This window comes from Microplitis mediator, chromosome 6 (assembly GCF_029852145.1).
Source record: "Microplitis mediator isolate UGA2020A chromosome 6, iyMicMedi2.1, whole genome shotgun sequence".
NCBI classification, from domain to species: Eukaryota; Metazoa; Arthropoda; class Insecta; order Hymenoptera; family Braconidae; genus Microplitis; species Microplitis mediator.
In genome coordinates this window covers 6,001,359-6,024,733 of record NC_079974.1, presented here as the reverse complement: position 1 = coordinate 6,024,733, position 23,375 = coordinate 6,001,359, and the positions used below count along the sequence as shown (strand labels likewise).

General features: G+C 30.0%; 1 protein-coding gene across 1 annotated transcript; it reads right to left on the bottom strand.

Moving 5' to 3' along the window:
* Positions 1–265: 265 nt before the first annotated feature.
* Positions 266–739, bottom strand: LOC130670423 (putative uncharacterized protein DDB_G0283051). Its single transcript, XM_057473824.1, has one exon. The coding sequence runs from the start codon at positions 737–739 to the stop codon at positions 266–268; it is 474 nt and encodes a 157-aa protein (XP_057329807.1).
* Positions 740–23,375: the final 22,636 nt, after the last annotated feature.

Here is a 23,375-nt window from a genome sequence, read left to right as displayed (position 1 = left end):
TTTGCAACCCAGTGATATTTTGTGCTGTGACAAATAAAAATATTGTTATATTTTTAAATATGCGTATTTTTCAAACATCCCAACCACCAACCAGTCCTGGCATGTCTTTATTTAATTAATATTACAACACCCTTATTGACAATTGATTTTCATCTAAATTCTCTCTCTGATCCGAGTTATTCTGGTTTGAATTCAAATTCATATCCAAATTTTCAGGACTTTGATTATTTAAGTTCAAATTTTGATTTGAGTTTAAATTTAAATTTTAATTTGAGTTTGAGTTTGAGTTTAAATTTTGATTTGAATTTAAATGTGGATTCGGATTTGAATTTAAATGTGAATTCGGATTTGAATTTAAATGTGGATTCGGATTTGAATTTAAATGTGGATTCGGATTTGAATTCGAATTGGAGAGTTGATTTGAATTCAAATTGGAGAGTTGATTTGAATTTGTATTTGAAATTGTATTATTTAGTGCATTCATATTACCCGCGCTGTTGGGTGTAGGAATAACCCTAGTAGACGACGTTATCGGGTGTATCCCGGAGCTAGTCACCGTAGTTGTGGGCTTTGTTGTTATAGCCGTTGTTATTCTCGTCGACGTTACTGCTCTTGTTGTCGACGATGCTGGTGGTGAATGCGTGACTCTCGGTGGTGGCGTCACCATAATCTGTATGTTGTCGTCCTTTTGGCTATTCGACCTCGGCATTCGTTTACTATTTGGGTTAGTACCCGACATCTTGTTGATCTTCAGTTTTTATATTTCACTTACACAATATGAACACTAATCACTTTCTTACAATAAAAGATTATTTATTGAAGCAAAAGAAAAGTTTACCGATTCTCAACAAAGGTTAATCCCTTATTGACACTCTCGATTTTATTTATTGAGCCTAAGTCCTAAGACTTTATTTATTTTGGCTAATTATAAATATGACAACCGTAATTAATATAACGACCGTAATCCGTTACGAACTTTATGTATTTTATTTTTTGTTTATCTATCCGGTAATTTTTTATTATTTCCGTTAATAAATTACACTACAGGATTTGCTTGAATTTACTTTATTACAAGGTCTATTCAAACAAATAATTTATTTATAAATTTCTTTAAGAATTTTAATTTAAGCGATAATAAATTTCCACGTTAAAATTTATCGTTAAAATTTTATCGTTGAACTAAAATTTAAAATCATAGGCTCAATTTTTATCCTGTAGCGTCAATTAAATTTTCTTTCCGGCCGAGAAATGAGTCATACAAGCTAGACGGTATTTTTCCCGCGCTTTTTCTCTAGATTTTATAAGTGAAATTCCACGACCAAAATTTATGTAACAATTTCTAATATAAATTTTATATATAAACTATTGACGATTTCCAACAAATTTATGGGTTTATTTTCTTTGCAAGATTTTTATTTTATATGCTCCAGATCTTTATAGTCAATTTTAATTAATTGAGGATTTTGATCAGAATTTGTCAAACACGTGTTTAGGAGAGTAATTTCCCTTGATAAAAAAAAGATTTTCAAATATTTCAAATTTTTTCACTATCCAAATCAATCAGACATTCTCAACTAAACGTTGGGCGTCATTGTAAGGGTTTGCCCTGGCCTCCCCGTACTAGGAAGTTCAGACAATCCTCTGGTAGTAACTTGGGTAATAGAAGTTCTGGGTTCTGAAATGTCTGAGGCAGCCAAATGCGCGGCTTGATTTGGAATAGGGAAATGGTTGATAAAATAATATAGCAATGATTTTAAATATATTTCTAGCTCTTTTATTTTTTTTCTTCTTGGCAATCGTCCCGGGAGGGCCACGTGCCACTTCTAGCTCTTTTATTATAAATAACTAATTATTTGTTCAATATATACACTTAACGCTTAATTTATTTATCATTAATAATTAATAATTAGAAGTTTCGTGGTATAGTTTTATTGCGCATGCGCCTCTTTCGTTCACCGAGATACAAGTCCCAACTTTATTAATGTAAAATTTACCCAATATAATTCAATACAATAATAATTAACGAGCTTCTAATTAACTTTAACTCGTAAAGAAAATATCAATGTCGAGGAAAAATCCTGACAATTAAAATTAACCGATAACAAATTTCCCGCATGCACAGAGATTGAAATAACTTGAATAAATTTAATAAAAAGAATTTAGTAAAAGACGATAAAATTGGTGAGGAAATCTCCTCCACGTGTTTGACAAACTTTAATATTATAAATTTCCCAAAACCTTTATTCCAAGGAATTTACATCAACCTGACCTAGATGTTTAGCCATGGTGATCGTCTTAACCGCAAATTTGGCAGAATCCTCCTCACGATGTAGTTCGAGATAAAAATGTGGATGTAACGACTTTTGGAAGAACTGCACTTATTAATTTATGGCGTCTGCCTGAATGGAGACTTTTTATACTGCTGAGACAAAAGCAAAACTGCACAATAGAAATCTTGGGCAACCGCTCGGTTTGGCTAGCCGGTTAGAATTAATTTTTTGGTTGTGTCGTCTGGCGACGAGGTGTCCAGTCTACCCCTACCGTCGCGCCGTTAAACCAAAGTCGACGCAAGGGCGGGTGCGCAGATTAAAAGGCGCGAAATTTAATTTTTGCTGACCTGGCAGTCGAACACCAGGTCACCCCTTTACAATATAGTACAAACATTTGTTATCATTACTATCATTATTACTAGGTAAATTTCTTTTGAAATTGGACTATTGTGATGGGTCTCATGATCGAATTGTCGAAGAATTTTGCCATCATATATCTTATTTTACATCGTAGAGTCAAAAAATACCATCTACTCGAAAGTTTATATGTATATATATATGTCGAATTACCAGTTGAGGTATTAATGAGACTCGGGTCTACGCCGTTATCTTTGCCACTCATCTTATTTATTAAACAATTTAACGAACACACACAGGTAATTACTACTCACAAATATCGTATACACTAAACAATAAGATTACAAGCAATAATATCAGTATCGGACAACTACACAATATTAAAGTATCCGAGAAAATATCAAAGATTACAAAATATCAAATATTACACAATATTAAATACACAAATTATTACAAGCGATTAGTTTACTAGAGAATAACAACTATTGAAAATATTCTAGTTACTGTTGTAAAATGTATACGGCGGTAAAATTAAAATCGAAACGAATACACGATCGGTCGGATAGCAATGTTGTCCGTTCCTTTGCTCAATTAGAACTAACTCTCTGTACCCAATATTCTTGAGTCCCCGAATCGACCAAAACTATATCTCAGGTAATTTTTACAAACTCGTACAAATACTTCCATATGTTTGAAAACTCATTATACCGAAAATATTGCTATCTCTCGATCGTGTCTACGTTGGATGCCCAGACGGGCTCCTTCGACTTAAGTCTACCGTCATAAACGTAAATATGAAAATCAACAAAATCTTAAGCGGATTAAATTGTAAAATATTTTTACTAAGTTTTTATTGTCTAAAAACAAACTCAATATAGTTGGGACTTTCCCAAGTCTCAGGAAAAACCCAAGTATTATTTTATCTCCGACACGGCCATCCTGACAAGCACACGTCCTCGGGTGCATCTGAAAATTATTTCGGTTGTTAACTGGCGTGTCAATTTCCTCTCTTTTTTTTTTAACTTAATTTTTCTTTTGTTCAATTCTATTATGTTCGATTCAATACTACTCAACTTAATTCAATTCAGAGATCCAATGCAACCCCAAACATTCTTGATAGCGTTTATTATGATTTTAGTTATTTTTTTTTGTTCTCTTTATTTTACAATTTACTAAACCTTAGAGTTAATAAGCCTGTCAGATTCCCTCAGTGCAAGTACGTGTATTATCTCAACATTGTCTTACTTCTGTCCCATCGTTGAGCTCGCAATGCACCTTCAGCAAGCCACACAGGTAATGCAGTGACACCGCGACTCAACGCATGCAACATGGTCTGATAACAGGTGTATGACGACACCTAGCCTGCACTATACCGCCTGCTGCCCATCGTACACCTTCAGCAAGCCACACAGGTAATGCAGTGCCGATGACAGCCCAACGCGTATAGCCAGACTTAACATTCCTCATCACTATCGAAACAATTAGTGTCTCTTTCAACACCTTCTTCATTATTATCGATAGAACTAATGTCTTTTTCAACACCTTCCACATTGTAATCAATGCCATTAGTGTCTTTTTCAACACCTTCCACATTATTATCAATGCCATTAGTGTCTTTTTCAACACCTTCCACATTATTATCAATGCCATTAGTGTCTTTTTCAACACCTTCCACATTATTATCAATGCCATTAGTGTCTTTTTCAACACCTTCCACATTATAATCAATGCCATTAGTGTCTTTTTCAACACCTTCCACATTATAATCAATGCCATTAGTGTCTTTTTCAACACCTTCCACATTATTATCAACATCACACACGTCTAGCTCCCTGGGAATATGACTTTCAGGCATTTTCTCACTTTGTCACGACCATATTTATACGTTCGTTTGCTACTCAAAGATCTCAAGCTGTATCTATCGCCATCAAGAATTTTAGTTATCACGAATGGACCCCTGAACTTCGGATCTGATTTTGTTTGGTTTTTCTCTTCATTTTTAAGCAAAACAAAGTCTCCCGTATTAAATCTAACTACTTTAGCTTTATTCTTGACATATCTAGTTTTGTCATATTTTGCATTTAATTCCATATTATCTACCGCACGTTGTCTTACTCTAGAGATTTCAATTTATTTTTCGTTATCATCAGTCATTATTCAAAACAGTCTTGCTACAGTACTAATTAATAATTCGAACGAACAAGCCTTAGTAACACGATTAGTAATTCAGTTTATCGCTAATTGAACCTCAACTATGATCGCCTGCCATGAGTGTTCATTTTCTTTCAACTGTCATAAACATATTCTTTAAGAGTACCCGTTACTCGATAAACCTGACCGTTGGCCCTACTGGCACCCATTACTATTAAATATAATTTAATATTTTGAGAGGTACAAAAATCTTTGAACTCTTTGCCTATAAGACATCTACCTTAGTCTGCCATTACACGAGCAGATCGACCAAACGAGGATACAGCGCGGTTTAAGGCTCTGATAGTACTTGCTGTATCTACTTTTCGGGTATCCCAGAAAATAAAATTTGAAAATCAGTATTTACCATCACAAACCGGAACCCGACTGCCAACATAGAGAATTCCAGCATTCCAAATAATAAATTTCATAGTACGCGTTACAAATTTTTCCCAATGTTCAAGTTACGATTGTTATCGTCATTATTATTATGTTTTATTATTTTTTTTTTAAATTCAAATATCAATACTTCATGCACAGACAACAAACTTTAATCTTTATCCCATAGTTATTCACGTTTCAAATATAAATTAAAGAATCACTATTCAAAATGAAAACATTTGGTGCTCACTTTATCACCATAATACTTGTCGTTTCTCAATTTATCTAATTCATTGTTTTTTTTTTTTTTTTTTTTTTTTATTTATTTATTTATTTATTTTTTTTTTTTAATAAGAATTGCACCATAACCATCGAAACTAGCATCTATGTACAATGCTATCGGAAAATTCGAATTGAATATCATAAATAAATGTAGTATAAAGGACTTCAATACTTATAAAAATTCAGGCATAAATTTACAGAAATAAGACAAAAGGCCTGGAAATTGTCTCAGCTGACTGAGACGCTGGGATGCAGGTAGCTCTGTTAGCGCTAAAATTTTACAAGGATTTGGTCGGACTCCACCGGCTTTAATCTCGTACCCGAAATAATGAACAGGGATCTCAAGAAATGAATATTTGAAAAAATTAAAGCAAATCCAGCACAATAAATGATGCTATTAAAATTTTCAATCCAATACTCCTCTGGTGCAACAATTGCAAGATTTCATTCAGAACAATTTTCTTAATCGAAAAAGAACCCAAATTTGTTTCAAGAGATTTTGATTCTCCTTCCTTTTTTTTTTTTTTCAATGTACGTATTTTAAGTATTCGGTTATTTTGGAATCACCAGTTACATCTTTATCTACGTTATTTAAATCGTTTTTATCATTTAATTCTGATTAAATTAATTATTGAAAATGATTCTTAAAAAAATGGTAAAGCGATCTAAAATAATGGAAATGTCAAATCTTTGATTAAGAATTTTACGACCAATCATGACGTCACACTTTAAATAAACATCTTACACAACATGGAAAAAATCTCTACTATATTGCCATTGATAATTACGGTAAATAAAATTTGTATCGTACAATTTACAATAGCGGTTTCTATCACCTTTAAAATTATTAATTTATGTTCTCTCTTCCCGGCATGAGATTCAAATAACAATGATCTCTCTTAATTAATGAACAATCTGTCCAAGAATCGAAACAAAATGAAAACGACTCACCAAGTTGTCTTAAAGATTCTGATAAAGCTGCCCCAGTGCAACTATTCACACGTTAGTATTCTCCTTTCCCATTGGAGATGAACACTTTTAAGCAATATGACCACGCATGCTATACTTAAAACATAAACGAGCACAATTGACACAGCGACTTCTTCGAAACACGATTTTCAATTCGGTGTAAATGATATCAAAATACCATTCAAATATACAGCTAAATATTGACTGATGAGCGCACTACCTTTCGACGAATATTTGGCTAAACACGTATTCACTATCGAATACCGAGATTAATTTTACAGGATCCCGATTTTGAATTTCTAAAAGAAGATAAAACTGTTCCGCAACAATTCCTGTTCACGATTCAGATCCCACTTCTGATGTCGAATTACCAGTTGAGGTATTAATGAGACTCGGGTCTACGCCGTTATCTTTGCCACTCATCTTATTTATTAAACAATTTAACGAACACACACAGGTAATTACTACTCACAAATATCGTATACACTAAACAATAAGATTACAAGCAATAATATCAGTATCGGACAACTACACAATATTAAAGTATCCGAGAAAATATCAAAGATTACAAAATATCAAATATTACACAATATTAAATACACAAATTATTACAAGCGATTAGTTTACTAGAGAATAACAACTATTGAAAATATTCTAGTTACTGTTGTAAAATGTATACGGCGGTAAAATTAAAATCGAAACGAATACACGATCGGTCGGATAGCAATGTTGTCCGTTCCTTTGCTCAATTAGAACTAACTCTCTGTACCCAATATTCTTGAGTCCCCGAATCGACCAAAACTATATCTCAGGTAATTTTTACAAACTCGTACAAATACTTCCATATGTTTGAAAACTCATTATACCGAAAATATTGCTATCTCTCGATCGTGTCTACGTTGGATGCCCAGACGGGCTCCTTCGACTTAAGTCTACCGTCATAAACGTAAATATGAAAATCAACAAAATCTTAAGCGGATTAAATTGTAAAATATTTTTACTAAGTTTTTATTGTCTAAAAACAAACTCAATATAGTTGGGACTTTCCCAAGTCTCAGGAAAAACCCAAGTATTATTTTATCTCCGACATATATATATATATATATATATATATATAATTACAATATAATATCATATAAATAGTTTCGATTATTTATCTAATATCGGCTATAATCACTTTTAAATATCAATGCATATTTTGTGCATATATAAACTGTATGTAACCTCAAATGAATATTGTAGCCATTCACAGACAGTGCCCTCCACTTTTTAAAAATTTTACATGACTTTCAGCTGTCATACGTGTGTCAAAATTTTATCAATTAATTAAAAAAAAAATAAAGCATTAATTAATAAAAAAACAATGTAGTCGTAATTTTGCTGAGATATAGATTTAAAAAAAATTATTTATAGTTGATATCAATTGCGAGTTAAACAAAATTTGTTGAATAAAATTCAGTCAAACCCTCATATCAATTTCATAATTCGAATTTTCAAGTTTTGTAGGCTAAAATTTATCCCACGAATTTTGTTTCACTCCTAAATGATAACAACTATGGGTAATTTTTTTTAAATTCTATATCTCAACGTCATTACGTCAACGTTGTCCTTTTTTCAATAAAGGTTTTAATTTTTTTTTAATTAATGAATCAATCAAATTTTAATGCGGTTATGTCAGTTAAAAATGATTGCATTTTTCTTAAAACTGGGGGGGCATTGTCTGAAAATGCTCTTAATATTTACACATGCATATCGGAGGAAATGTATGAATTCATATTTGTAAGTTTTTCGGGTCAGTGGTGACACGACAGCGTTCTGTTATGATTGAGAAACAATTCATTATTTATTCAATGAAACAAATAAAAAAGCGCAAAATATCAAATAATTGTTAAGGGTAATCTAAGATGATACCTTTTCTCATATTTACTTATTATCCGATGGCCTTGAACTGAAGTATCCACATTAAAATTTTATTAATTCATTAAAAAAAAATTAAAGCATTCATTGGAACAATAGTCCAAATAGTCACATTTAATCCTAAAATACTCTCAAGTACAACAAAAAATTTATATTTGTTTAAATGTGTTATCAAAATGAATTTCAATGTTATTTTATAGTGTTAAAAAAAATATATTCTATTATTATTAACGGTAAGTTTAATAAACATAATAACTTATTTTACTATTTTTTAATCAGTACATAAAATATTATAAATAAATAACATATTTATTTATGGTCAATATTGTTTTTCTTTTTTCTTATAATAATATCATTCGAACTAATATTTTGGCGGCCTATAAATTTGATTGGCGAAGGAAGATTGATTTCTGCTAAAAAAATAGCAGTAGTTGATGTAGCTAATTCTGTAGATGGATGAGATACTTGAGAGGGTTCTAGTTCTTGCAAATCTTGGTGATTATGATCGTATATGATAGAGCAAGTATTTTGGCGCAGATCAGCTTGTAATATTTCAAGAACTGTTATTGTATATTGATACATTTCTGGAGAGGATTTACTTGCACTGTAGACTATCTCATTTGCTAGATCCTTTAGCTTAGATTGCTTTTGCGGAACTGAAAGTTTTTTCGGAGTAAGAATTTTGGTTATTGAGTCATTAGCATTATTTTTTTTTATTGGAGTATTTATAGTATGTTCATTGTTGGTCTTAGTTTTTATACCCTCCGTCCATCTTTTGTCAATGAATGATGAATCGAATAACTCCAAGTTGTTAAATTTACGGACAGCAATAATGTGTTTACATGGTAGCATCATCGATGTCCAAAATGGGCATTCACACTGGCATTGACTTACTTGAATCTCTGCATTTTTAAATAAAACAGAATACTTCATTTCTTGCGGATTTTCTTGTATAAATTCAACTGACGAATAGTCTTTGATTTCATTCATTAGTTTTGAAAACACAGGCTTAGATAAATAATTTTTAAATTTATTTTCTTCATCTGCAGGTAAAAAAACTGGTGAAGTATCCTTTTTCAAAAACTCATTTGCCCTCTTGTGGTTAGATTCATGCTGACGAGAAGAAATTAACTTGAAAAAATTATTTATAAAAACAACTAATGATTTGTGACGTTCCAGTTTATCTTTTATTTTAGAATTTAATGGTTCTAGCCGGTTATTTGTGATGTTTCCTAAGTTTCCATACTTCATACTGTACACTGTCCATTCCGATCGAATTGGATGCCAGTTATGATTAAAGTAATCCAGCACTTGAGTTGGAACTACTTTTTCAAACTGCTCATAAACTTCGCCATACTCTTTTTCGCTTGAACTTTTTGCTAATTTTTCAAGAAATTCTAAGGACGTAATTCGCTCCAAAGATGAAATTCTCATTTCTTGAATAGAGACTTTCCGCCCAAACGTTCGTAGAGTATGGAATAAGCATAAAAGTGTTGGTACACCAGGAAACAAGTCTGAGATGACGTTACGCTCGGTAAGATCCTTATTGGTCATAAAACACTTAATGAGTGAACTTGATTGAATGTTGTCGTTTTTAAAACATTGTAAGAACCAAGTTAATGTGTCACGTTGCTCATTTGCTAGTATCCCAACTCCTAGAATTTTAGTTTCTAGGTATGAATCTTCTACAACAATCAACATTAGAGTGTAACCTCTCTTAAAAAGATTGTAAGTTCCATCGATGAACACATCATGGTATTTATTCATATCTTCACGCATCTCAGCGGTAAAAAAATACATTCCTCGAAATTGATTCGTGTCATCGACAGCTAACTTTACTCGTGCATCTATAATAAAATCAATTCATTGAAGTCGTCGCTTTAAGTTGAAAAATATAATGTCCTGTTCCTTCATTTTGTTACTTTTATAATAACTGTTTTTAAAATTCTCTCATCAGGATGACACATTTATATACAATAATAGCTTTTATTTACAGATAAACTGATAGTTGTTCATTAATTACTTAATTATAAAAAATTATTTATGCTGATACAGACAAAAAATTTTTTTCTAATTGATTAACCTTGCTCCGAACAATCAATCCAAATATTGTAAGTGTTAAGTTATTTCTTAATTTAAAAGTATTTTAATTAATTGAAACTCTTAGCTATTTTCATTAATAATTACAAATGATCTATAATTTGAACAATAGTCACAATTCAATTGATTGAAACAAATTATATTCAAGAGTTATGAGAATATTCAATTATTTTTTTATAATCCTGTTAGTCAATAAAATTTATCATGAAGAATAAAAATAAATTTTTTTATTGGATACTATAAATTTGCATAATATATTTAAAAATTTTTGGATAGAATGATTAAAATTGTACGGCAGTCAAATGAGTTGACCCTAATATATTCTCAGCATTATTTTTACGGGTTCATGTTGCATAATGTTGAATAATTAATGAACAGTTATAGAACTATGATAAGCATACATTCTTAGATAATAAAATATTTCGAAAAAAAGAGTCTGGTATAAACTTACTATATTTATTCTCTAAAAGATCTTTGGCCGCTTTAAGAGTATCATCGTCAGAATTTGATAATTTTTGGGCGAGATTATGAATGTCTTTTTTTGTTATTTTTTTATTAGATTCCTCTTCTACACTAATGCAAAAAATTAAAGGAGCAAAAAAATTTTATAAATTTTTTAGTGATTTTTGGAAGGCTGTAACTTGGTGAAAAATGATCGTATCGAGATTTTAAAAAAAGCATTTTACAGCTTGAAATCTCTAGTTTTGGTGCATTTTTTTCAAAATTTTTTAAAAGCTTCGGTTATTGCGCAAACATGAGAAATACTGCGAGACAAAAAATTTCAAAATTTTTTTTTTCCGAAGAGCCCACGGACCGCGAAAAAATTCTTTCAACTAAACGAATGCATAGCTCGTTTAGCAAATTTATTCAGCTTCAATTTGGTTTTTTTTCAACCTCGTAGGACGATTTGTCACAGAGATATCAGCCTACAAACAGAAAATGATCCTTTTGGCTTTGATCATCGATATTTCAGGTACCAATGATCGCACAGAAAGTTGAAGGGCGGCGGTGAAAACTTGAATAAATTCCCTACAAGACTCTGTCATCATTTTTAGAAAAAAAATTTTTTTTTTATTTTCAACATCCATTAGAAGTAAGTACAAGAAAATGACTTTTTTTGGTTTTTTAGTAAATCAACCGCCACTCTGCAGATATCGATAAAAAAAATAATGTTGCCAGGGACTTTTTTAAACTTAATATACCCTCAAGACCCCTGTGAATTTCTAAATTGATCTATTGAACCGTTTTTTGGGTATCATCGATCAAAATTTAGCTAAACAATTAAAGGAGCAAGTTTTGTTCCTTTAATTGTGTAATCATAATCAAAATAAAAAATTTTTTTTTTCGACTTTTCTCAAATTTTTGCGTTGGTGTCCCAGCAAATGCAAGGAAATGACAAAAAAAATCGAAGAAAAAAAAATTGAAACTTTTCTTTTGAGTTCTAAATTTTTTTTTTGACATTTTTTGGAAATTTTTTTTGTCATTTCCTTACATTTGCTGAGTCACCAACGCGAAAATTTGAGAAAAGTCAAAAAAAAAAAAATTTTTTCATTTTAATTATGATTACACAATTAAAGGAACAGAACTTGCTCCTTTAATTGTTTAGCTCAACTTTGATCGATGATTCCCAAAAAACGGTTCAATAGATCAATTTAAAAATTCACAGGGGTCTTGGGGGTACATTAAGCTAAAAAAGTCGCCGGCAACATTATTTTTTTTATCGATATTTGCAGAGTGGCGGTTGATTTACTAAAAAACCAAAAAAGTCATTTTTTTGTACTTACTTCTAATGGATGTTAAAAATAAAACAAAAAATTTTTCCAAAAAATGATGACAGGTTCTTGTAGGGAATTTATTCAAGTTTCCACCGCCGCCCTTCAACTTTCTGTGTGATCATTGGTACCTGAAATATCGATGATCAAAGCTAAAAGAATCATTTTCTGTTTGAAGGCTGATATCTCTGCGACAAATTGTCCTACGAGGTTGAAAAAAAAACCAAATTGAAGCTGAATAAATTTGCTAAACGAACTATGCATTTGTTTAGTTGAAAGAATTTTTTTGCGGTCCGTGGGCTCTTCGGAAAAAAAAAAAATTTAGAAATTTTTTGTCTCGCAGCATTTCTCATGTTTGCGCAATAATCGGAGCTTTTAAAAAATTTTGAAAAAATGCACCAAAACTAGAGATTTCAAGCTGTAAAATGCTTTTTTTTAAATCTCGATACGATCATTTTTCACCAAGTTACAGCCTTCCAAAAATCACTAAAAAATTTATAAAATTTTTCTGCTCCTTTAATTTTTTGCATTAGTGTATTTTGTTTATGATAGCCTGCTTATCACGTTTTATTTGGATTAATTTAAGAACTTTCTTTTCTTCGTGATCATTCAATTTTCGATTGTTTGGTATATGGTCAATAAATTCCTACATAGATTACAACAAAGCATAAATTTTATGATAAAAAAAAGTTGATTTAATGTTAACTTAAAAAATTCTAATAATGATACTTCAGTTCCTGGATGATTAGTATGTTGAAAATTGTGAGTGGTGACTTCAAGATGCTGTTTTCTTTTAGGCTTATTGATTTGGATCAAAAATAAACAATCATGTTTAAAGGAACTAAAATGAAAAATTTCATAATTGATTTTTATATCATGCTTTGAAGTTTCATTTATATTCAATTTTTAAAATTAAATAAATATTCAGAAATATAATATTATTACGTACTTTGTTTTACGAAGGTTATTAGTTTTTTTTTCGTGATAATTTTTGCCGAATTTGCATTCTAATCTTACAGTTTTATATTTTAATTTGTTTCGCACTTCTTCATCATGTTCGTCATCTTGAGTTAGTGGTATACGACTTCGATAAAACAATTTTTGTTTTGTATCACGCTTATATTTTGCAATGAGTAACTCTAATTCATTGAAAGATGAGAATGGTCCATCTTTTTCAAATTGATTATTCCAATCTTCCATTATGAACGTGTAATAATTCAATCAATTATATAAAAAACAATCAATATAAGCAACAATCTAATTTTTGTAATCAATGCTCGACGTTAACCTAAACACTTGTCTTCATGGATTCCCATATTATCTCACATTGCAATCGGTAACATCGACCGATAAAGTAGAACAGAATATTATAGAAGAATTTGAATACTCAATAGTGCCACTGTAAATATCGTGATATGCAAAAATGTGATTGGTGGCTGAGCTGTTGTAGTACTAACTCTAACCACTTCATATATCAAGTTGATGTACTATAGTAATATATTACAACAAGCTTATATTTCCGCGGTAATCTTTTTATCAGTCGCCATTTCAAAAAAAAGAATAAAATAAAATAGTTCGTAATTCGACAGTTTTTAAGGCTATAATTGACATCTCATTAATGATTTTTTTATTAAAATATGAGTAGCAATGATTTGTATTTATCTGTAGGCTCATTGTTTTATTCATATCAAGAATTCAAGCAATGGTTTGATAAGTTGGAAGAAAATGAACAACCAATCAACCTTACAACTTTTTATACAAAAACAATTGCTGCGGCTAAATTAAAATGAGACATTAATCCTATTTTAAAAAAGTATAAAATTCATTTTATATGTGAACATGGTGGGAAATTTCGATCCAAAGGCAAGACTTCACGTCAGACGAAGTATGATGAATTGAATATTAAGTTGAATAATTGATTCTTTAATTAATAATAATAGTAATAATAATAAATGTGAATATATCCATGGATACAATGAATGTTTAGAGACACGCTGCGTGACTGAAAAGGTTCAGCTCCCGCTGAAGACACGCTGGATACACGCAGCGTGACTAAAAAATGTTTGGGTCACGCTGGAGACCTGCAGTATAAATTTAGGTTTTAATTTAAAAATCCTTTGATGTTTTACTTGTAATTACAGATACAAATCATTTTCTTTATATCTGTAAACGTCTCCTTGCTTTATACAACATACATAAATTGAATTTATGGATACGACAAATAGCTGTTTGAACAACTTCTAGTTGTCTATACCACTTTACTAAAGTAGTGATAAATTATTCTGATTTTTAATCAAATGTTTTGTTTATTTAAGATTTACACATTCTTTTAAAATTTGAACATTGACCATAATCTTTTTTATTAATTTTTGTAGGTCAAAAAAAAAGAATGTCCGTTTTTCTTTAAATTCTTAGCTAGTAAAAGTGGAGAGGCTCTAGAGTTAATAGATTGTAATTGCCATCACAATCATGTACCCATGTATCACAGATAAAATATCTACAATTTTTTTTTTTTTTTCATTTTATAACTTTGAAAAATGTAAAATTTGGCTTCTCTAATTAGCTAAGTCTATTGATGAAACAGCAATCAATAAATTTGATTTTGAGTCAATAAAATTTATTGATTGCCGTTTATTTATTATTTTTTGATTGTGCTCTTAATCCGTCAGTTAATCTATATTTTTATCTTTTCGACTAGCCAAATTCTATGTTGCTGATGAATATTAATTAATAAATACAGTTGATACTTAGTTAATAATTACATAGGACATGATATTTAAAATTAATATACACAATTTTTCAGGTTTTAGAAAACAATCTTGATACTACGGCTGAAGTAATTCAAGAAAATATAACAAATGTAAACAATAATTATGAGCTGTTAAACAACACCGAGGATTTAATAAATAATATTGATGTCATGTCATTTTTATATATCGATAATAATAATGTTTTTGATGGGCTGATTGATGGATCTATTAGTGCAGTTAATCAAAGAGTCACTGATGGAATGATTTTTGAAGTAATTGATGGAGCCGTTGATGAATCTATTGGTGCAGTTAGTCGAAAAGTCCCTGATGGAACGATTATTGAAGTAATTGATGGAGCTATTGAAAAAGTTACTGGTGGAATTATTGATGAAGAGAACGATAGAACTGTTGATTTATCTGCTGGTGCTGTTTGTCAAAGAGTCACTGATGAAATTATTGATGAAATGACTGGTGGAGCTATTGAGAAAGTTACTGGTGGAATTATTGATGAAGAGAACGATAGAGCTATTGATGTATCTCTTGGTGCGGTAAGTCAAAGAGTCACTGATGAAATGATTGATGAAGAGACCGACGAAGCTAATGGAAGAGTTACTGATGGAATTACAAATGACAAAGTGATTGATGGAGCTGCTGATGCAGTCAGTAGTGCCGTTATGAGTGAATTTACTGCTGTCACAATTGTTAATCAACAAGCGAATCAATTAAGAAACATGAAGATAGTAGATATAAGTTCTATTAAAATGTCTAAAAAAAATACAAAAGGCCGTCCTAAAGGCAAAGCTTTATTAGCAATTGGCTTGCCAATTTCTAGATATAAAAAAAGCTATGAAAGCACATTAAATGCTTTTATTGTATTGAATGTTAATGAACAGATAAAAATGATTTTCGGATGGATAGTTAAATATTCTAGCTTACTCGAAAAAGTAATAAATTAAACAAAAAAAATTACGCTTAATGACATACAAGAACAATTGCCTGATTCTTTGCTTGATGATGAAATAAATCTTAATATAATATATGATTATCTCGAGAAACCCGTAATTAAAAAACTTCATCAACTTATCACTGAACAAAGGAACCTAAATTACTTCACATGTGATTCATGTTCTAATGAAGTTCAATTCGATTCAATTCGATGTGATTTATGTCTCAAATGGTATCACTACAAATGCCAATACGTGAAAAAATCGGAAGCAAAAAAAATGACTCCAAATCAAACATATTGATTTTGCACGATGTGTAAAAATGAATAAATCAGCAATATATTAAGTTGATAACCGAGCTGTGATAATTGCGTTAATTGTCTTATTCTAAAGCCAATAAAATATACTGATTTATTTAGTAGCAAAAAGGGTTGTCATAAAAACAGAAAATATGTTTATTATCAATGTTATGTTGAAATACGCAGATCAGTATATATATTTTATATACCTAATATATATTAAGTTAGCTGATAAGACGACTTTAATTAAAATTTTATTGTTGGAAATTTATTATTTTACTTTTATGTTGTTTCCAATCATAAGTATAAATATGTTTTGAATAAATAAATCAATGTTCTGAATTAAATTACCATGGGCCTATAATTTTTTAATTATAATCAATATTGAAAACCCTTGTAACTACTAATTGTTTAATTTAATTTGTATTTAATTTCTAAATACGTAAATTTTCTCTTTAGAAACAAGAAAAGTTATTCACATATCATCAAAACTATACGCAGTGTATCAAATATTATTTAAAAAAAAGCATTCATAGTATTTATGAGGTTAAAGTAAATTTACAAAAAAATATATCAATTATATTTTTTCGAAACTGTCATTTTTCGCGCCGTTGACAATATACCACACTTGGCTACTCTGTGAAATATTGTGTTACGTCCTGGTTGATGTTTTGGCGCTGGTGTAGTTGAGCGGTCGATTTAAATTGGACGTAACGAGAACTTACATATAATTATAAATAATTATTTAGTATGGGTTGAACAGCCACCATTCGGTGGTTGTAATAAACTGGTTGTTTGAATATATATATTCCTTAATATATATTAAACCGATTTATTCAATAATAAAAGAACAGTTTTGAGTGATTTGAAAATATACAGTTGAATGAATTTATAAAATTGTTAACGTACTCTTAACAATAACTTCAAAAGGGCGAGAATGAAGTTGTTTTTAATATTGAGCCTGACTGCTCTCGATGATTCTATATTTCAGACTGTCTTCTCTAGATCGAGAAAAACTAGAGCAAGTTTCTTATCAATACATGGCGCTTGGGCATCAGGCCCACGCATCGTTCGATATCGAGGGGTGGATCGAGGTAATGAATATTCTCGAATGATCCATGCTCCATTCTCACGCTTTCTCCGTTTTTGTTACTAACAAATGAGTCACTTATCTATGAACAAAAGTTATCTTAGAACAAAATAGGTATTTGTGCAGCTGCACGTCTCGAGAATTTACTCGAGGCGTCAGCGTTTATTTGTACATAACAAATATTAAGAGAAAAATAACTTTATCAATATGTTTTAAATATTCTGAAAAATATTATATTATTTAATATTCTATTATTCTATATTATTACATTATATTATTATTCTATATTATAGAGTAACTTATTAATTATGCAACTTGCTAAATTATCAATATACATCTTAATTAATTAGTTAGGTCTCAGATCGGTCTCTTAGTAATTAGTATTCAAAAATAATCAGAGACATCTGATGAGCAGGCTGGGACGTAACACCTCCCAACCCGGTAGACAAGCGTCCCGCTTGTTTTGGGCCTTAGCTCTTGTTGAAAAATGTAATTTTTTTTCATTCTAGACAATAGTTTTTATTTTATCTATTTCAAAGCTTCAAAATCTGTATACCGATCTGTAGCCTAGCATTTAAATGCTTGTTTTAAACGGAAAACATTGTACAGCTATTTAGTTTTCGAAAGCTAATGTATTAATATTAGCAAATAAATTGATAGTTCCGTATCATTTGAATTATTGAAGTTATTTAATTGTTTATTGCATTTCTATTATTTGTATTTAATGAATTATAAGATACGAATGAATCGACAAAGTCTTTGTTGGCTAAAACTAGTGGTATCCGAGTTTCGGATGTCTTGATAGAAACAAATTTTGTTCCGTTCTATAATTTATGTTCTTTTTTTTTTATTTGTATCAATCTATATCTATTTGTATTAACGATTATTTTTTATAACTTTTTTGTTATTCTGTTTTTTCTCTACTTAGTACATATTTTTTTTTTCTGTTTTCACTTCATTTATTATTTTTTCGTTTAACATGCGATTTAAATTATAACTATCTATATTTAGTGTATATACATTTTTATTGTCTTATTATAAGAAAAAGAAGAATTTCCTTTTTGTTTCTATTATATGGTTTTAATCTAAATGTTACATAAAAAATAAAATTTCACGACCTTCAATTTCTACGAAATTTTCTGAAGATAAATTTTTAAAAAATTTGATTAGAGTTTACTATTACTTAAAGTCATAAGTTCATATTTGCTAAAAGAAAGGAATTAAAACTTATTCTACATTTTTATTAAGTCTATATGTTATGTTTCTATTTGAGCCTTTATATTGTTAAAAAAACTATTTTTCTGTCTTCTTTTTTTTTATTTGAATTTTTCATGAAAATTTTATATTTAGAAGGATTATTTTTAAAAACTTCTTAGCATTATTACTCAATTCCAATTCATAGCAGTTTTTTCTAGTTTATTTGCGTAAATGTAAATTTTTCATTTTTTTTTTTTTTATTAGAATTTATTTTTTTAATTCAAACAATTTGAAAGAAAAGTTGTCTTTGCTAGTTTTCGTAAATTCATGGAGTTTGCTTGTATATCCGCTTGTAAATTTAAAATGAAGATTGGTAGTAGGATAGGTAAAGAGAGGTGATAGGAAAAAAAAATATTCTATTCTAATGTGCTATTTTTGCTCTATCGCAATGAATGATTTTTCTCTTTCCGGGTTTACATTCGATTTCTATATCGTTTTTATCAGGGAATATTTCGGTGACTTTATAAGGACCTAAATAATTATCATCAAATTTACTATCTCTTTGATTTTTTACTAAATAAATATTCTGACCTATTTTAAACTTTACGGGATTTATTTTCTTATCGTACCGTACTTTGGATTTTAATTTTGAATTTTCTAAATTTTCTCTTGCTTCTTTTTTTGATTCTAATAATCGAGTTGCGAGTTTTTTAACGTAGTCTGCGTATGTAGGGATGTCATCTAAGTATGAAAATTCTGATGGTAATCGCGCTTCTTTATCAAAAACTAATATGTATGGGGTGAACTTTGTACCTTCGTGTACACTCGTATTATAAGCAAAAGTTGCATGAGGCAACCATTTATCCCAGTCATTTTTACTTGTAAAATGTTTAATATAATCTGTTACGACTTGATGACTTCTTTCTAATGAACCATTAGATTGAGGGTGAAAAGCTGTGGTTTTTATTTGTTTCATTTTGAAAGTTTTAGCTAAACAACTCATAACTTTACCAATAAATGCTTGACCTTGGTCGGTTAAAATTACTCTTGGGCAACCGTGTTTTAAAATAAAATTTTCTACTAACGCTATCGCGATGTCTTTGGCTGTCATGGATACTAATGGTATTGCAAAACAATATTTAGAAAGATCATCTTGCATCGTTAAAATGTATGAGTAACCGTTTGCCGATGTTTTATTCGGTACCACTATATCTAATGCTAGTTTATCCCAAATTTCTGCGGATGTATCAGTAATTACCATCGGTTGTTTTGTTTTAATTCTTACTAATTTCTTTTTCTGGCAACTGATACATTTTCTAACAAAATCTTCTACATATTTTTTTATATTATCCCAAAAATATCTTTGTCTGATTCTATTGTAAGTTTTAGTGACACCTTTATGACCTGCCATTGGGGTCTCATGATTCTCTGCCATTATCTTTTGTCTCTCTTCTATCGGAGGTATTATTATTTGGTCTCTACAAATGATTATTTCAATATCGGTTCCTTTGAATGTTTTAGCTATAATACCTTTAATTTTTGGCCATACGGTTTTGGGTAAATTACTTCGTCCTTAAGAAACGCTAATTGATTTTAATTTTGATTTTTCCATGTATAATTTTAGATTTTTAAAAGCTTTACAATAATCTTTCTCGGTAGCTACATCTGTGTTGTTATTTTGAATTACTAACGGAAGTACTTTTCTTTTAGGTGTTCCCATTTTGATTACTTGACCTACTTTATATTCAGCGAATGGACTTAAATTTAAATATCCTGACAATAATAATTGTTTTCCTATTTCGCTTGTAATAGGACCGTCTGTATTAAAAAAACATAAATAACTATTTTTTTGCATTTCTAAATTGTCTCTTGTCTCTATTATATTATCGTTACTAAAGTCGTTCGACATTACTGAAACTACGGATGAATTCGTTAGATAAATTTTCGTTTGCTATTATAATCGCATCGTTGTTTGAATTGTTTTTGTTTCCGTCTGAATTTAATTGTGTCAAATTTTGTCGTGTGTCTACTTCATCATCAGATGAATTTATTTGTTCGAGTTCGTCAAAATTTTGGTCGTTAAATGAATGTGTTTGTTCTGTTTGTTCGATATTTTGGTCGTCAACTGGATTTATCTGTTGATCGGAATTTAGGTCGTTGAATGAATTTATTCGTTCGGGCGATTTCGAATTTTGGTCAATAGGTGAATTTAGTGTAGGATTTTGCGATTCTCTACGGGCGATAGTTTGTTGTGAATTTACTGGGCTTAAATTTTCATCTATTATTGACAGTCTATTATTATTCCGTTTATTATTTAAATTTTGTTGACGTTTAATTGCTTTTAAAGTAACCATTATGTCTGGCAATTTGGGTTGTGAATTTTTACTAATTGACTTTTTCGTTTTATTTTTAAAGATATTCGCAAGATGTTGTATTTTATTTGAGATCTGTTTTTGTGAATGTGTGTGTTCGTCGTGATCTGTACAACATGAACATGTTTTGATTTTACGTTTTGTAGTCGATCTACGTAGTTCTGGTGTAATTTTATTAGTATGTGTTTGTTCCGTATCAGTACCGTGAGGTCTATTTTTGTCTGGATTATTCAATTTTGGGTTTGTTTTGGTAGTCTTTGTTTTTGTCTTTTCTGTATTTTTATTGGTTATTTTTTTCTGTGTTAATGTGTTGGTTTTTGTAGTTGTTGTTTCGTCGGGTGATTCTACTATAATGGGTTCTGCTGTGAAAGAATTTTCTATTATGTCATTAGTTGACATGTTTATTCCATTTTCTGGTTCGTTATGAATTAACACAGAGACGTCCATAATTTTTGGGTGGTCGCCTCCTTCGTCAGAAGACCATGGGATTGCACCTCCCATGTCTTTTTTATTTACGGATTTGGGTTTAATAGGAGTTCTAGGGGTTATAGGAATTGTCTCAATTGGTGATTCAGTACTAATGTCATTTGAATGTTCGGAATATATTTTTGAATGAGTCATTTCTGTCTCGTCAGTGTTTGATTCGTTGTCTGAAGTTTCTGGAATAATTATTTTTTCAATTTTTTTGCTTTGTCTATTTATTTTTCTACGTGTACGTGTTGCTGGAGAAGGTGTAAATTCTGCTAGTCTATGTGATCTTTTGATTTGAGAAAGTACTGATTTGTTTTTATTAATTTCTGTATTTTCAATATTTGTCTGTGGTTTTAAATTTGAGGTTGAAGCTGTAATTGGCGTCTGTACGTCTGTTAATAATGGTAATGAAGGATCAGCGATTTTAGGAGTTTCAGGTATATACGAATGTGAGGATTGAGATGATGCTGATAAATTACGAGATTTCTTATGTTTTGGGAATTTTATAAATTTGTTTGCTATATAAGAAAGACCAAAATCTGTCAAATAAGAATCGTCACTTGAATACGAAGGGTGATTTTCAATAAGTATTTTTCTTAGAGCTGCCGCATCATAAATGTCTCCTGATGACGATGATTTGTCAGAGAAGTCAGGAAGAGTAATTGATTTATCTTGTTCTAGATTTGATACGACTTTGGGCTTAAAATTTTTATTTAATATTGTATTCTCTTTAGATTTGCGTATGTGATTTGAATTTTCGTTAGAATTTAATTTATTTTCATTATCTTTCTTTCGACTTTTAGAGTTAAAGTTTTTATTTATTGAATTTGAATTTAGTTCTTGAGGATTATTTGTTTCTAAGTTTTTATTTATTTTATTATTATTATTTTTACTTAAATCATTTTCGCTTAATGATTCAGTACTCGAAAATTTTTTATATGGATTGTATCGTCTGAGCTCAGATTTTTTTATTTTTATTTTTACCGATATATCCGTTTTTGTTATTTTTACCTAACCGTTGGTTGATAGGGTGATCAGTCCTATTGCCATCGCTAGTGAGTTTGACGACTGCCCGCATGGAAAAGCTATATATTGTTAAAAGTATATAAAAAAATATATGGTGAATATGTGATAAATATATAGCGGCAAAAATATCTATATTGAAAAATATATGTTTTTTACATAAATTGGAATATATATTTATCATAATATATTTACTTGTATATAATGTTTTGTATTTTTCTATATATATAATATCATATAATGCTCACCCTAGCAGACCTGATTTACCGTAAATTTACGGTAAATTTTACCGTAAATCTACCGTAGAATACCGTAAAATTCGAGTAGATTTACCGTAAATGACGGTAAACCCACCGTAAATTACGGTGTATCCACCGTAATTTACGGTAAATCGGTACTTTACGGTGGATTACCGTAAATTACGGCGGGTATACCGTAAATTTACCGTCGAATACGATAAATCTACCGTAAAAAATTCGGGTGGATTACCGAATTACCGTAATTTACGGTGGATTACCGTATTTCCGTAAATTACGGTAAATCCACCGTAATTTACGGTAAATCGGCATTTTACGGTGGATTACCGTAATTTACGGTGGGTTTACCGTAATTTGGGTCCGTTAGGGCGCAATATATTCTTATCATATATGGATAGGATATATATAATTTATAAGTATAATAATATAATAAACTTGATATATATATCCATATATTTTTACTCATATAATTAGTGGTATATGGTCTCTATATAATTTATTATATATGAAAGAATTTATATGATTAAATATATAGTTCGCGTTATATTGGAATTATATTTTTCGCAATATATTGAAAATTTTATTTTTTCAATATACTTTTTCAATTTCTACACAATTCCACAAAAAAAAGTCAAATTTATTCTTTTTTCTCCTTCTTTTCATAGACCTTATATTTACTGGCAATAACCTAAGAAAAGTAAAAAAAGTGCCATGTATTTTACAATATATTGGAA

Coding starts and splice junctions, on each gene's coding strand:
- LOC130670423 (XM_057473824.1), bottom strand. CDS start 739: ATGTCGGGTACTAACCCAAATAGTAAACGAATGCCGAGGTCGAATAGC.